The sequence below is a fragment of the Dipodomys merriami genome, unplaced genomic scaffold, assembly GCF_024711535.1.
Source record: "Dipodomys merriami isolate MVZ:Mamm:240054 unplaced genomic scaffold, mDipMer1.0.p SCAF_6, whole genome shotgun sequence".
Classification (NCBI taxonomy): Eukaryota; Metazoa; Chordata; class Mammalia; order Rodentia; family Heteromyidae; genus Dipodomys; species Dipodomys merriami.
Window position 1 is genome coordinate 845,462 of NW_027206179.1, and position 14,253 is coordinate 859,714.

Consider the following 14,253-nt stretch of genomic DNA (forward strand, 5'->3'; position numbering starts at 1 on the left):
CGCCCGCCCGCCGCCGCGCGCCGGAAGCGGCCGCTCCGGGACGCCATGCTGAGTGCGGCCGGGCCGCGGCGGCCGGAACTGGGGCGGCCATCTTGGGTAGGGCCGGCGACTCTTTCAGGAGAATGGGTCTGAAGGCCGGCGTTTAATGGCGGCGCAACCTGTCTCCATCTTGGGAGTGGCAGCTTCCGAAAGCGGGAAAGAAAGTTCCTGAAACCTATCTACGAACCCCAGCCAGAAGAGGAAAAGGAAGAAGAAAAGAGAGAAGCACGTGACCGCCGACGCGCCCTCCCTCCCCAGCTCCGTTCCAGCCTCTCGCCCCGCCTCCTCTAGTCCCGCCTATCCGTGCAGCCGCAGCCAATGAGAGCAGTGCCAAGGAGTGCGGCTGGTCTCCATGGGAACGGGGAAGGAGGAGGGGGCGAGGTTACCTAGCAACCGGGAGATGCTAAAGAGGCTCTGCCGAGCGGACGGAAAGTACATTCCTGAGCCTCAGGAGCCCGAGCTGACCGTCCCGTACTGGGGCAGCCAACTTCTAGTTGCTTCCCTAACCCCTAAGTGGCTCTTCGCTCCAACCCAATCATGTCGAATCCCCTGTGCAGGTCGGCCTCTGCCAATGCCCTGCTTACTCAGGACCAAATAACAACGTCCTCTTCCAAAGCCAAAGGCAGTAAGTCTCAGGTCAAGCAGGGTTACCCTCGTGGCAAGGATGCAATGCGGGCACAGGCCTGGCTCCCACTCCGTTCCAAGGGGGCCATATCCCGGGCGACGAAGGCGTCCATGCAAGCACAGGTGGTTGAGTTACAAAGGAAGATCCAACTACTAGGTAAGATGTTTGCAGAAGGCGATGAGGGTCAGGGGTCAGTAATATCCAGAGAGTTACCTGATCATGCAAGGTGACACAAAAGGCTTATTGTCAGCCTGAGTCTATGTGGCCATTCTGTGGATACCAGTACTCCTACTTGTTCATCCTCTTTTCAAAATTCTGGGTTTGGGGCACACAGGACGGGGGGCTGTTACTGTCGGTCAAATAATAGAGCACTACTTGTTTAGCATTCATGGGATTCTGGGTTCCATCCTCAGCACTGGGGGAAAGGAATGTATTTCATACTTTTTTTTGCCAGTCCTGGGGTTTGAAGTCAGGGCCTAGACATTCTCTCTGAGCTTCTTTTGCTCCAGGCCGCTGCGCCATTTCCAGCTTTTTCTGTGTATATGGTACTGAGGAATCGAACCCAGGGCTTCATGTTTACTAGGCAATCGCAAGCACTCTGCCACTAAGCCACATTCCCAACCCTGTATTTCATACTTTGCTATAATTATAGCTTTTCTATCATGAATGTGGTAGAGTAATGCATCGATTTCACTTTTTTTGTTTTTTGTTTTTTTTTTTGTCGGTCGTGGGGCTTGAACTCTGGGACTGGGCGCTGTCCCTCAGCTCTTTAGCTCAAAGAGAGTGGTCTACTACTTGAGCCACAAAGTCACTTCCAATTTCTGGTGGTTGATTGGAGATAAGAGTCTCACGGACTTTACTTGCCCAGGCAGGCTTTGAACCATGAGCCACCGGCATCCAGCTTTCACTTTCTTTTCTATTTGTGTGTGTGTGTGTGTGCTGGTACTGGTGCTTGAACTTGGGGCCCTGCGCTCTCACGTGTCTTTTTTTTTTTTTTAACTCGTGGGACTTGAACTCAAGGCCTGGGTGTTGTCCCTGACCTCTTTGGCTCAAGGCTGGCACTCTACCACTTGAGCCACAGTGCCACTTCCAGCTTTTTCTGTTTATGTGGTGCTGAGGAATCAAACCCAAGGTCTCATGCATGTGAGGCAAGCACTCTACCACTGAGCCACCTTCCTAGCCCCCCACTCTTGGTTCTTTAAGATAAAAAACTAGCCAGGCGCTGGTGGCTCACACCTGTAATCCTAACTATTCAGGAGGCTGAGATCTGAGGATCGCGGTTCAAAGCCAGCCTGGGCAGGAGAGACCATGAGACTCCTATCTCCAATAAACCACCAGAAAACCGGAAGTGGCGCTGTAGCTCAAGTGGTAGAGCGCTCCCCTTGAGCTGAAGAGCTGAGGGACATCGCCCAGGCCCAGAGTTCAAGCCCCACGACCGACAAAAAAAAAAAAAAAAAAAAAAGATAAACTATTCAGCTTGGGCTGGGAAGGTGGCTCAGTGGTAGAGGCCCTCGGTTTGATTCCTCAGCACCACATAAGCAGAAAAAGCCGGAAGTAGGGCTGAGGCTCAGGTGGTAGAGCACTGGTCTACAGCTGAAGAGCTGGGGGACAGCGCCCAGGCCCAGAGTTCAGGCCCCACAACCGACAAAAAAAAAAAAAAAAGAACCAAGAATGGGCTGGGAAGGTGGCTCAGTGGTAGAGCGCTTGCCTTACGTGCATGAGGCCCTGGGTTCGATTCCTCAGCACCACTTAAGCAAAAAGAAAAAAGCAGGAAGTGGTGCTGTGGCTCAAGTGGTAGAGCGCTAGCTTTGAGCTGAAGAGCTGAGGGGCAGCGCCCAGGACCCCCAAAAAAAAAAAAAAAAAAAAGAACCAATAGTAATCAGATTGCTTTTTCCATCTGTAAAATGGATATGATATGGCTGAGGCATAACTCAAAGGGTAGAATACCTGCATACTAAGCACAAGGCCCTGAGTTCAAACCCCAGCACAACCAAAACAAAAGGGCAAGGTAAGAGAGTAGCAGTACAGTGTGGGTAATGTGCAGTTTAGAAATGTGTGAAATGGGCTGGGAATGTGGCTGAGTGGTAGTATGTTTGCCTAGCATGCATGAAGTCCTGGGTTTGATTCCTCAGTACCACATACACTTGAGCTGTGGCTCAAGTATAGAATGTTAGCCTTGAGCAAAAGAAGCTCAGTGGCAGTGCCCAGACCCTGATTTCAAGCCTGAGGACTGGCCAAAAAAAAAAAAAAAAAAGTGTCTCCTAAACATTCCCCCTTCCTTCCTCCCTTCCCCCTCCCCCCCTCCCCCCTGCCCCACCCCAGGGATCTAGCTTTGAATCAGGTCCTCCCTATTTCATCTTCCCAAGTAGTTTGGATTACGGCTGCTGGCACCCAGATGATGATTTATCTCATCTGGGCTTTGTACTCTCTGCTAGATATTCCTAAATACATAATTAATTGTTGCCTAACTGTGCTGTAGGATATCCAAGGTTATTCCTCTGTGGGTCAGGATAGTGGTTCATGCCTGTAATCTCAGCTACACAGGAGGTGGATATCTAAGCAATTGCACCTCCAGGTCAAACTAGACAAAAGTTATTTGGTGTGGTGGTACGTACTTATCATCCTAGCTATAAAGGATACATAGGAAGGAGGGGCATCATCCAAGGCCAGTCTCAAGCAAAGCCAAGGACTCTACTTGGAAAATAGCTTTAAAAAAGAAAAACTGGGCTGGCTGCTGGTGGCTCACACCTGTCATCTTAGCTACTACTCAGGTGGCTAAGATCGGAGGATCATGGTTGAAAGCCAGCCTGGGCAGGAAAGTCCGTGAGCCTCTTTTTTTTTTTTTTTTGCCAGTCCTGGGGCTTGAACTCAGGGCCTGGGCACTATCCCTGAGCTTCTTTTGCTCAAGGCTAGCGCTCTACCATTTGAGCCGCAGGGCCACTTCTGACTTTTTCTGTTTACTGAGGAATCGAACCCAGGGCTTCATGCATTCTAGGCAAGCACTCTACCACTAAGCTACATTCCTAGCCCCCTGAGACTCTTATATCCAATGAACCACCAGCAAGGCTCAAGTGGTAGAGCGCTCACCTTAAGCTGAAGAGCTGAGGGACAGTGCCCAGGCCCAGAGTTCAAGCCCCATGACTGACAAAAAATAAAATAAAATAAAATAAATGCTGGGTGCCAATGGCTCATGCCTGTAATCCTAGCCACTTAGGAGATTAAGATCTGAGGATCACGGTTCCAAACCAACCCAGTCTGTGAGCCTGTTATCTCCAATTAACCAGCAAAAAACCCAGAGAGCTGCTCCTCAAGTGGTGAAGCACCAACCTTGAATGAAAGAAATAAGAGACAGTCCCCAGGCCCTGAGTTCCAGCTCCAGAAATGGTACACACACACACACACACACACACACACACACACACACACACACAAAAGCTGAGGGCATGGATCAAGTGGTAGAGTATCTGCATAGTCAGCAAAGAGATGCTGAATTCAAACCCCAGAACCACAAAAATGAAGTTCATCCCCTGAACCCATTAACCTTCCTTTCTCCATCATCAAGCGTCATTAGAATATTGAGTTGTTGCTGGGCGCTGGTGGCTCATGCCTGTAACCCTAGCTACTCAGGAGACTGAGATCTGAGGAACATGGTTTGAAGCCAACAGGGCAGGAAAGTCTGACTTTGAGATTCTTATCTCCAAAAAAACTACTCAAAGAAACCAGAAGTGGAACTGTGGCTCAAGTGGTAGAGTGGGGCTGGGAAGGTGGCTCAGTGGTAGAGCGCTTGCCTTGCATGCATGAGGCCCTGGGTTTGATTCCTCAGCACCACTTAAGCAAAAAGAAAAAAGCTGGAAGTGGCGCTGTGGCTCAAGTGGTAGAGCGCTAGCCTTGAGCTGAAGAGCTGAGGGACAGCGCCCAGGCCCAGAGTTCAGGCCCCATGACCGGACCCCAAAACAAACAAACAAACAACAAAAAAAAAAAACAAGTGGTAGAGTGGTAGCCTTGAACCAAAAAAGAAGCTCAGGGATGGTGCCCAGGTCCAGAGTTCATGCCCCAGGACTGTCCAAACAACAACAACAACAAAGTCAGAAATGGAGCTGTGGCTTAAAGGCTAGAACATTAGCCTTGAGCTAGCTTTGAACAGGGACAGTGATTCAGCCTGAGTTCAAGCCCCAGAAATAGCACAAACATGCGCGCACGCGCACACACACACACACACACACATACACACACACACAGAGCCAGAAGTGAAGCAGTAGCTCGAGTGGTACAGAGCCAAGTCTGGGTAAAAAGAGCCAAATGACATCTGTAATCTTGGGTCAAGTGGTAGAGCAAGCCAGGTGCTGGTGGCTCATGCCTATAATCCTAGGTACTCAGGAGGCAGAGATCTGAAAATTTAGGCCCAACCCGGCCAAGGCAGGAAAGTCCATGAGACTCGTTACTTCCAATGGACCACCAGAAAACCAGAACTGGTGCATGGTGCTGTGGCTCAAAGTAGTAGAGCTCTATCCTTGAGCAAAAGAGCTCAGGAACAGTACCAAGACTCTGAGTTTAAGCCCCACAGCCAGAAAAAAAAAAAAAAAAAAGGAAAAGGAAAAAAATAAGAACATTGAGTCGTTGGTTGAAAGGGTCTTGTCTCTGAGAGGTCCTACGCAGGTGCCCAACAACAGTGGGCCTGTCTGTCCACCTCCCCTGCTTCCCAGAGGGTGATCGGAAGGCCTTTTATGAAAGTTCCCAATGGAATATCAAGAAAAACCAAGACACCATCAACCAGCTTCGAGAGGAGATCAAAGTTCTCCAGATAAAGCTCACAGACCTGCTCAAGGTGAGCAAATGCACCTGGTAGGCAGGGCTCTGAGCAGGGGAGGGCGGGGCACGGGACGCAGTTGACCAGAGGAAAGGGTTGACTGGCTCCTGTCCTTGCAGGGAGATGAGAAAATGGTCCAGGTGATCATTCAGGAGTGGAAGTCAGAGAAGCCATACTTGAAGAACAGGACTGGCCAGGTTTGCCTCTCCCCAGTGCACTTGACCATCCCCCTCAGCCCCAGCCACTGCCCCTCACTGCCCCTCCTCGCTGGACTTCCGGCTGCCGGCTGTCGGCACAAGGGCTGCTAATCATTGACTTCCCCAATCAGATCTTTATGACGCATTCATCTTGTGATTGACACAGTGTTTGGGGTTGATGACCGAAAACAGAAGAGCAGAAAAACAAGCAAGTCCTTTCTCCCATGAAGTTTTTTTTTTTTTTTTTTTTTTTTTTGTCGGTCGTGGGGCTTGAACTCTGGGCCTGGGCGCTGTCCCTCAGCTCTTCAGCTCAAGGCGAGCGCTCTACCACTTGAGCTACAGCGCCACTTCCGGTTTTCTGGTGGTTTATTGGAGATAGGAGTCTCACGGTCTCTCCTGCCCGGGCTGGCTTTGAACCGCGATCCTCAGATCTCAGCCTCCTGAGTAGCTAGGATTACAGGTGTGAGCCACCAGCGCCCGGCTTCTCCCATGAAGTTTTATGTCCAGCTGGGCACTGGTTCATCCCTGTCATCCCAGCTACTCAGGAGGCTGAGATTTGAGGATCACAAGTTTGAAGCCAGCAGGGCACAAAAGTCCTTGAGACTTTTAGCTCTAATAAACCAGCAAAAAGCCACAAGTGGAGCTGTGGTTCAAGTGGTAGAGTGTTAGCCTTGAACAACAACAACAAAAGCTCAGGGAAGTTGGGCACCTGTGGCTCAGGCCTATAATCCTAGCTACTCAGGAGGCTGAGTTCTGAGAATTGCAGGCAAAGCCAGCCCAGGTAGGAAAATCCCTGAGACTCTTATCTCCAATGAATCATCAGAAAGCCAGAAGCAGAGTTGTGGTCCCAAGTGGTAGAGCACTAGTCTTGAGCAAAAAGAGCTCAGGGACATCGCCCAGGCTCCAAATCCAAGCCCCACAAATGGGACATGGTGGTACACATTTGTAGATACAGCTGCACAGGAGACTGAGGCAGGATTCCTCTTGTACCCAAGAGCTCAAGATTTGAGATCAGTATGGAAAACGTAAGGAAGCCCTTGTCTGTTAAAAAGAAAAACTCAGAGCCAGGGGCTGGTGGCTCATCCCTGTAATCCTAGCTATTCAGAAGACTGAGATCTGAGGATCACGGTTCAAAGCCAGCCTGGGCAGGAATGTCCCTGGGACTTTTATCTCAATGAACCACTAGAAAACCAGAAGTGGCGCTGTGGCTCAAATGGTAGAGCGCTTGCCTTGAGCTGAAGAGCTCAGAACAGCGCCCAGGCCCAGAGTTTAAGCCCCACGACTGACAAAAAAAAAAAAAAAAAAAAAGCTAAGGAAGAGTGCCCAGGTCCAGAGTTCCAGCCTTAAGACTGGCACAAAATAAAGGAGGGAGGGAGGGAATAAAGACAATGGGATGGGCTGGTGGCAGGCCGGGAGGCGGGGTTATACGGTGAAAGATGGCTGGTATGTTGCTACTAAGAAAAGTAGTAGAGGTTGAAGGAACATGATCTCCAGGGAAAGAGGTAGCATAAATTAGGAGAAAACTTGCTAACACACTTGACATAGATGGGGAAGGTGACGAAAAATTGACAATGTGATGTTAAGGTTTGGAGGTCTTTTGTTCCTTTTGGGTGGTGGGTGTTGAACCCATAGCTTCACATTTTGGGAACAATGTCAGGCCTTTCAGTTGGAGCACCTAGAAGAATGAGGTTGCTATGAGCTGAAATGAGCAGATTTAGGAGACAGTGGAACACATATTTATTTATTTCTGTCAGTGTGGGGCTTGAACTCAGGGCCTGGGTGCTGTCCCTGAACTCTTTTGCTCAAGGCTAGTGCTCTACCACTTTGAGCCACAGCGCCATTTCTGGTTTTCTGGAGGCTAATTGGAGTCTCACGGACTTCCTGCCTGGGCTGGCTTTGAACAGAGTCCTCACATCTCATCCTCCTGAGTCACTAGGATTACAGATGTGAGCCGCCAGCATCCAGCCCCAATACTGTTTTTTGTTTTTATTGGTTAGTCTGAGCACTTTCCCTGAGCTTTTTCGCCCAAGACTGATGCTCTACCCCTTGAGCCACAACCCCACTTTTGGCTTTTATTTCCCTTAAATGGAGATAAGAATCTCATGAAGGGGCTGGGAAAGTGGCTCAGTGGTAAAGCGCTTGCCTTGCATGCATGAGGCCCTGGGTTCAATTCCTCAGTACCACGTAAGCAAAAAGAAAAAAAAGCCGGAAGTGGCATTGTGGCTCAAGTGGTAGAGCGCTAGCCTTGACCTGAAGAGCTGGGAGACAGCACCCAGGCCCATAGTTCAGGCCCCACAACCGGACCCCCCCCAAAAAAAAGAATCTCATGAACTTTCTTGCCCTGTGCTGGTGGCTCACACCTGTGATCCTAGCTACTCAGGAGGCTGAGATCTGAGGATCATAGTTGAGAGTCAGCCTGGGCAGGAAAGTCTATCCAAATCTTTCTTTCTTTCTTTCTTTCTTTCTTTCTTTTTGGCCAGTACTGGGACTTGAACTCAGGTCTGGGCATTGTCCCTGAGCTTCTTTTGCTCAAGGCTAGCATTCTACCACTTGAGCCATTAGCACCACTTCTGGCTTTTTCTGTTATGTGGTACTGAGGAATCAAACCCAGGGCTTCATGCATGCTAGGCAAGCACTCTACCACTTAGCCACATTCCCAGCCCAGTCTATGTGGCTTTTTATCTCCAATGAACCACTAGAAAACTGGAAGTGTGGCTCAATGGTAGAGTGGTAGCCTTGAGTGAAAAAACTTGGGGATATCACCCAGGTCCTGAGTGCAAGCCCCATGTCCACCAACACAGCATCAACAAAAATGTTTCTTACCCTCACTGGCTTTGAACCAAAATCTTCACATCTCAGCCTCCTGAGTAGCTGGCATAACAGATGTGAGCCGCCATCACCAGGGACACTCTACCATTTGAGCCATACCTCCATGGAACATGTGACTTTTTTTTTTCTTTTTAGTGCTGGTGGTCAAACCTGGGGAGTCCCTATCCTAGTCAAAAGCTCTGTCTCTTGAGCTACACCCCACCTTCACCACCCCCTTTTGTGAGATAACAGCCATTGAATCCAGGCCCTCGTGCTTGCTGGGCAAGTGCTCCTTATTTAAGCCATTCCCAGCAGGGATGAGATGGTTTTGTATATCTGTGGAGGTGCCTGGAAGGCAGCGTGTACATATATAAACCCTTAGCTCCAAGAAGAAGGCTAGATTCTGGTGTTTTCAGTGTGTGGATGGACTCTTAAGACCTTGTCCACTAGTCATGTGCTGGTGGCTCATGCTGGTAAGCCCAGCTATTCAGGAGGCTGAGATCCAAAGATAGCGGTTGGGAGCTAGCACGGACAGGAAAATCCATGAGACCTGGTGATAAGTCCAAACATAAAGAAGCTCAGGGACAGTGTTCAGGCCCTGAGATCAAGCCCCGGGACCGGCACCAAAAAGAAGAGTGCAGGGGATAAGACAGCCAGGTTGGATGCTAAGAGACGAAAAGAGACCAAAGGACTGGGGGCCTGCGGGCGGGGCTTGGGAACGTGCTCTCGCACCCCTCCCCGCAGCAAGCGCTGGAGCACCTGGACCACCAGCTGAACGAGAAGGTGAATCAGCTGAACGAGGCCCGGCACCAGCTGCTGCTGCGGCAGAGGCGGCTGGAGGAGCTCCAGCTGCGCCACAGCCTGCGCCAGCTGGAGATGGCCTACGCTCAGGACAGCAACACCGAGGTGGCCAAGGTTGGGCGGATGAGGCCTGGGGAGGGGGTGTGTGGGGGGGGCAGGGGCCGAGCGGGAAGGGGACTCAGCCCAGCTCTGCCTCCCCGTAGACGATGCGGAACCTGGAGAATCGCCTGGAGAAGGCTCGGATGAAGGCAGAAGAGGCCCAGCACATCACCACGGTGTACCTGCAGCTCAAGGCCTATCTCCAGGTAGGCCCAGGAGGGAGGGGAAAGCCAGGCCCGGGCCAGGGACCCCGCCCCGCCCCCCATCACCACTGCCCACCCCGGCCCCGCAGGAGGAGAGCCTCAACTCGGAGAACCGGCTGGACTTCATGGAGGCCGAAGTGGTCAAAACCAAACACGAGGTGGAGGAGTTGCACGTGGTGAACCAGGAGGCCCTCAACGCACGTGACATTGCCAAGGTGCCCACCTGCGGGGGGGGGGAGTGTTCACCCCGGCAGCTTGGGGTCGCTTCCACCCCGTCCCCTCTCCCCTCTCCCCTCTCCCCTCTCCCCTCTCCCCTCTCCCTTGAGGCCAGGCCTCGCGGCTCTGCTTCCAGCCACGGCCTGCTTGCCCCTGTCCGACCCGCAGCACCAGCTACAGCTCCTGGAGGAGAACGTGATCCGGGAGCGCAAGAAGCGGGAGCGCCACATAACCGACTGCAAGAAGCGCGCGGAGGAGAAGAAACTGCAGAACGAGCGCATGGAGCGCAAGGTGGGCTCGCCCGCGCCCCGGCCCGCGCCCCTGCCCCGGCCCGGCCCGGCCCCGCCCCTCTCACCGGACGCCCCTCTAACCCCGCCCCTCCCCGGACAGGCCTCCGGGCCACGCCCCTCGCACCCCAGGCGGCCCTCTAGCCCCGCCCCTCCCTGCACACGCCTCCTGCACACGCCTTCCAGGCCACGCCCCTCACACACCCAGGCGGCCCTCTAGCCCCGCCCCTCCCTGCACACGCCTCCTGGCCACGCCTTCCAGGCCACGCCCCTCACACCCCCAGGCGGCCCTCTAGCCCCGCCCCTCCCCGGACGGGCCTCTTACTCACGCCCCCAGCTCCACCCTCCCCGCTTCGGTCGGCCCTCTAGCCCCTCTCCGCCCAGAACGGCCTTCTAGCTCCGCCCCTCCCAGGACGGACCTCCTTTAGCTCCTCCCCTCTCCGGCTCCGCCCCTCCTCGCCCAGGAAGGGCCCCTCCCAGCCCTGGAGGATTTCCTAGCCCCGCCCCGTCCTGGCTTCACCCCGCCCCTCCCTGGCCACGCCCCGCTTTGCAGAGTCTCCTAGCCCCGCCCCACGGTGGCTCCACCCCTAAATCGAGGTCGAGGCCTCTCCGAGGGCGCTGGTGCTGTTGCCTGTAATCACCACCCCTTCCCTCTCCTTGCCAGCCATGACCTCCACACTCTTCCCCCCCCCCCCACCGTTCTACATACTACCCTGCCTTCTGCTGACCTTTCTCCAGAGACCCCCTTTTCTTCCCGGGACTCTGACCCTCTGTGCTGGCTCCAAGACCCCCTCGGAACTATCCTGAGCCCCGGTTTTCTGACCTAGCCTTAAGGGCACAGGCCCTGCCCGCCCCGTCAGTCCCCCCCCACCCCGTTCCCAGCTGTCATCGCCAGGCTGACCCCGCCCCCCTGCCCCCGGCCCGCCCCGCGAGCAGACGCAGCGCGAGCACGTGCTGCTGCAGTCCGAGGAAACGCTCCAGGACAGCCTGCGCAACCAGGAGGAGGAGCTGAAGCAGCGCTGGGGCATGTACCAGATGGAGGTCATCTTCGGCAAGGTCAAGGACGCCACTGGCGTGGCCGAGACCCACGTGAGTGGCGCCCTCAGCCCGCCCGCCTCCCCCTCCCAGCCCCACCAAGTGTAGGAACCTCTCTAAAGGCATCCCTCCTCGGAGCCGGTGCTCAGGCCAGCTTACTCAGGAGGCGGAGATCTGAGGATCGCCAGGAAAGTCCGAGAGACTCTTACCTCCAATTAACCACCAGAATACAGAAGTATTCTGTATTCTGGCTCACATGCCAGCCTTGAGTGAAAGAGCTAAGGGACAGCACCCAGGCCCTGTGTTCAAGCCTCAGGACTGGCACACACACACACACACACACACACACACACACACACACACACACACACACACACCAGTTCCATTTCCCACAGTCCAGACTCCCTCCATGGGGTCACTTTCCAGGAGACCCAGGACTCAGAATGGCCATCCTTCTGAGAAGTGGGTTGGGTGAGCGGATCGCACTCCCGTGGCCCCATCTTTATGTGGCCATGCGGCACCATTCACCGCCAGTACTTGCTGGCACATTGATTTTGGAAAACATCTCTAGTGAGTACTGTTGGTGTCTCCAGCTGTGGGTTGCAGCTGACTCAATCAAGTATAGGCAAGAAGGGACGGGGGGGGGGGGGGCGATGACTGGTCGGCGCTATAGGCAGCCTTGAACCCGACCTGCACTGTTCCCATACATTGCTGAGCCAAAGCCACGGGGTGGGGCTGAGACCCCTCACTCCCGGGTTCTGACGGGCTGGGTGGCCCGCAGTCGGTGGTGCGGCGGTTCCTGGCCCAGGGTGAGACTTTTGACCAGTTGGAGACGCTCAAGAAGGACAACGAGCTAGATTTAGTGAAGCTGAAGCAAGAGAAGCAGCAGCTACAGCAGGAGCTCGAAGGCCTCAAGTACTCTGGGGATGCCAAGCTGGTGAGGTGCGGTCCCCATGCCGGTGCCCATGCCCGGGAGAGGGAGATAGCAGGAGGTGTGGGCTCTGTATCTTGCTCTCTCACGCTCTCTCTCTCTCTCTCTCTCTCTCTCTCTCTCTCTCTCTCTCTCCTCCCTACAGTCAGCAGAAGTTGCATTCAGAGATGCTGGAAAACCTCAAGAACGAGGAGCAACGGCAAACAGGGGTACAGGAACAGCTGGACAACACCCTGCGAACCATACAAATTGCCAAAGAGAGCCTCCAGCACCTAGCGGGCAAGCTGAATCACATTGCTTTGGTAAGCCCCGCCCCCGAGGAGGCCCCGCCCCCAGGTCCTAAGAGGAGCAGCCGCTCCGTGGGACACCTGGGACCCTCCCTGGTCCTTTGCCCGCGCCCCCTCCCACATCCCAGGGGTCCTTCTCTCCCTCCGGGGGAGGTCTAGGACTTCAGAAACCCAGGCCGCTTCCGGCTCCTCCTCCAATGGGAGAGATTCACATTCTCCCCCACCCCAAATCTCAGAAGACTCTGCCCCAGTCCTGGAGCAGACCCAGAACCACCAAACTTTCCGAAGGCCATCCTCATAACGGCCCCTTTCCAGTTATTACCGCCCCTCTGTAAGCCCCACCCTCAAGGCGTGGCCTTAAATCAGTCCCCGCCTACAGAGGTCCGCTGGGTCCCAGCTCTTCCAAGGCCTGGCGGTGCTGAAGGCCCCGCCCATAGGCGGAGCCGTCATGTAGACCACGCTCGTGGGTTGGGCCCCAACAGCATATCACACCTATGAGCTGCTCCCATGGGCGTGGCCTTCACACAGGACACACCCATGCATGTAGATTTATCACAGGCCACGCCCATGGGGCGGAACCTTACTTTAGACCACGCCCACAACCAAAGCACTCACGGCAGACCACGCCCATGGGTGGGGCATTTGGATGAACCACGCCCACATATGGCATGCCCGTGGGCGGAGCCACAGTGCCCCCCCATGGGTGGAGCCCTCCCTGTTGGTCCCGTCCCTGTCCCCCTGACCCCCGGAACTGGCCGCAGGAGGACAGCCGGTTCTCCGGAGTGGTGTTGGACCCCAACTCTGGTGACTACCTGCCGAACCTGTTGGGCCTCGTTGAGGAGAAGCTGCTGAAACTGCAGGGCCAGCTGGAGATCCACGTGGTGTCCGAGATGCTGCGACACGTCGCCGATCGCGAGGTGCAGCCACGGGGCCGGGCCCCGGGAACCAAGGGGGGGGCACGCGGCAGGATGGGAGCCACGGGGCCAGGGTGGGGGCTGAGGAGTGGGATGGGGGGCACATCTCGGCATCGGATGGGCCAGAACTTCACCCTCTCCCGGGCCTCCCCCTTAGTTCCTGGCCAGCTTGGAAGGAAAGCTGCCCCAGTACAACACCCGCATCCCTCTGCCCCTGACGCGCTCCAAGGACAAGTACTTCGGTCAGTCCTGGGGTGGGAGGTGTGGGGAGGGGAGGGGGGCCGGGGGGGCCTGGAGGAGGTCCCCGGCCCCGGAGGAGGTGGGTGGGGCGGCGAAGACTGGCAACGGAAATCTGAACTTGGGGGTGGGGACCTGGGTCTCTCATGGTCCCCACAATCCGTGTCCCCCCCCCACCCCGCCCGCCTCCTGCAGACGAAGAGGAGAGTGAGGACGACGACAACGAGGTGGTGTCCCGAGCCATGCTCAAGATTCGCTCCCAGAAATTAATCGAAACCCGAAGCAAGAAGCGCAGCCGGCTGCGGAAATAGACGCCTGGAACCCTGGCCCACCCGGCGGCCCCAGGCGCCCCCCTCCGCTCGTCCCCGCCCCCCCCGCCCGCGCTCGGGCCCTGCCACAGGCCCCCGGGGCCCCCGCGGAGAGTTGGACGAGGTCCGCACCGGGGGCAGAGCAGGCCGGAGGCCCCCCGGGGGGGGGGAGAGGAAGGGCCGGCCAGACGTTCCCACAGTCAGGCTCCCGAGGCGGGCCCGCGCCGGCCTCAGAATCGCGCAATAAAGGTCACGGGCCAGCCCTCTGGGTATTCACCTCTTCTTCACCCCGCACCGCCCTCCCCCCCACCCGCCCCAAAGACTGCGCGCCACGGGGCCACCCACACCCTCCCCCGCCGGAGGAGATCCCAGGAGCGGAGCGGCCCCTGCCCCCGCTCCCCGCTCCCCCCCTTAGCATCCACGCGCAGCTTGGGGTGGGGGAGACCCCTCCGCGGGGCC

General features: G+C 55.5%; 1 protein-coding gene across 1 annotated transcript; it reads left to right on the plus strand.

The window, feature by feature from the left end:
- The first annotated feature begins 34 nt into the window (after positions 1–34).
- On the plus strand, positions 35–14,047 carry Odad3 (outer dynein arm docking complex subunit 3). Its single transcript, XM_070002200.1, has 13 exons — positions 35–820; positions 5,368–5,489; positions 5,591–5,668; positions 9,221–9,391; positions 9,481–9,582; positions 9,669–9,794; positions 9,964–10,086; positions 11,019–11,171; positions 11,899–12,059; positions 12,194–12,350; positions 13,097–13,252; positions 13,407–13,491; positions 13,682–14,047. The coding sequence occupies exons 1-13, from the start codon at positions 577–579 to the stop codon at positions 13,795–13,797; spliced, it is 1,794 nt and encodes a 597-aa protein (XP_069858301.1). The 5' UTR covers positions 35–576; the 3' UTR covers positions 13,798–14,047.
- The last annotated feature ends 206 nt before the right edge of the window (positions 14,048–14,253 follow it).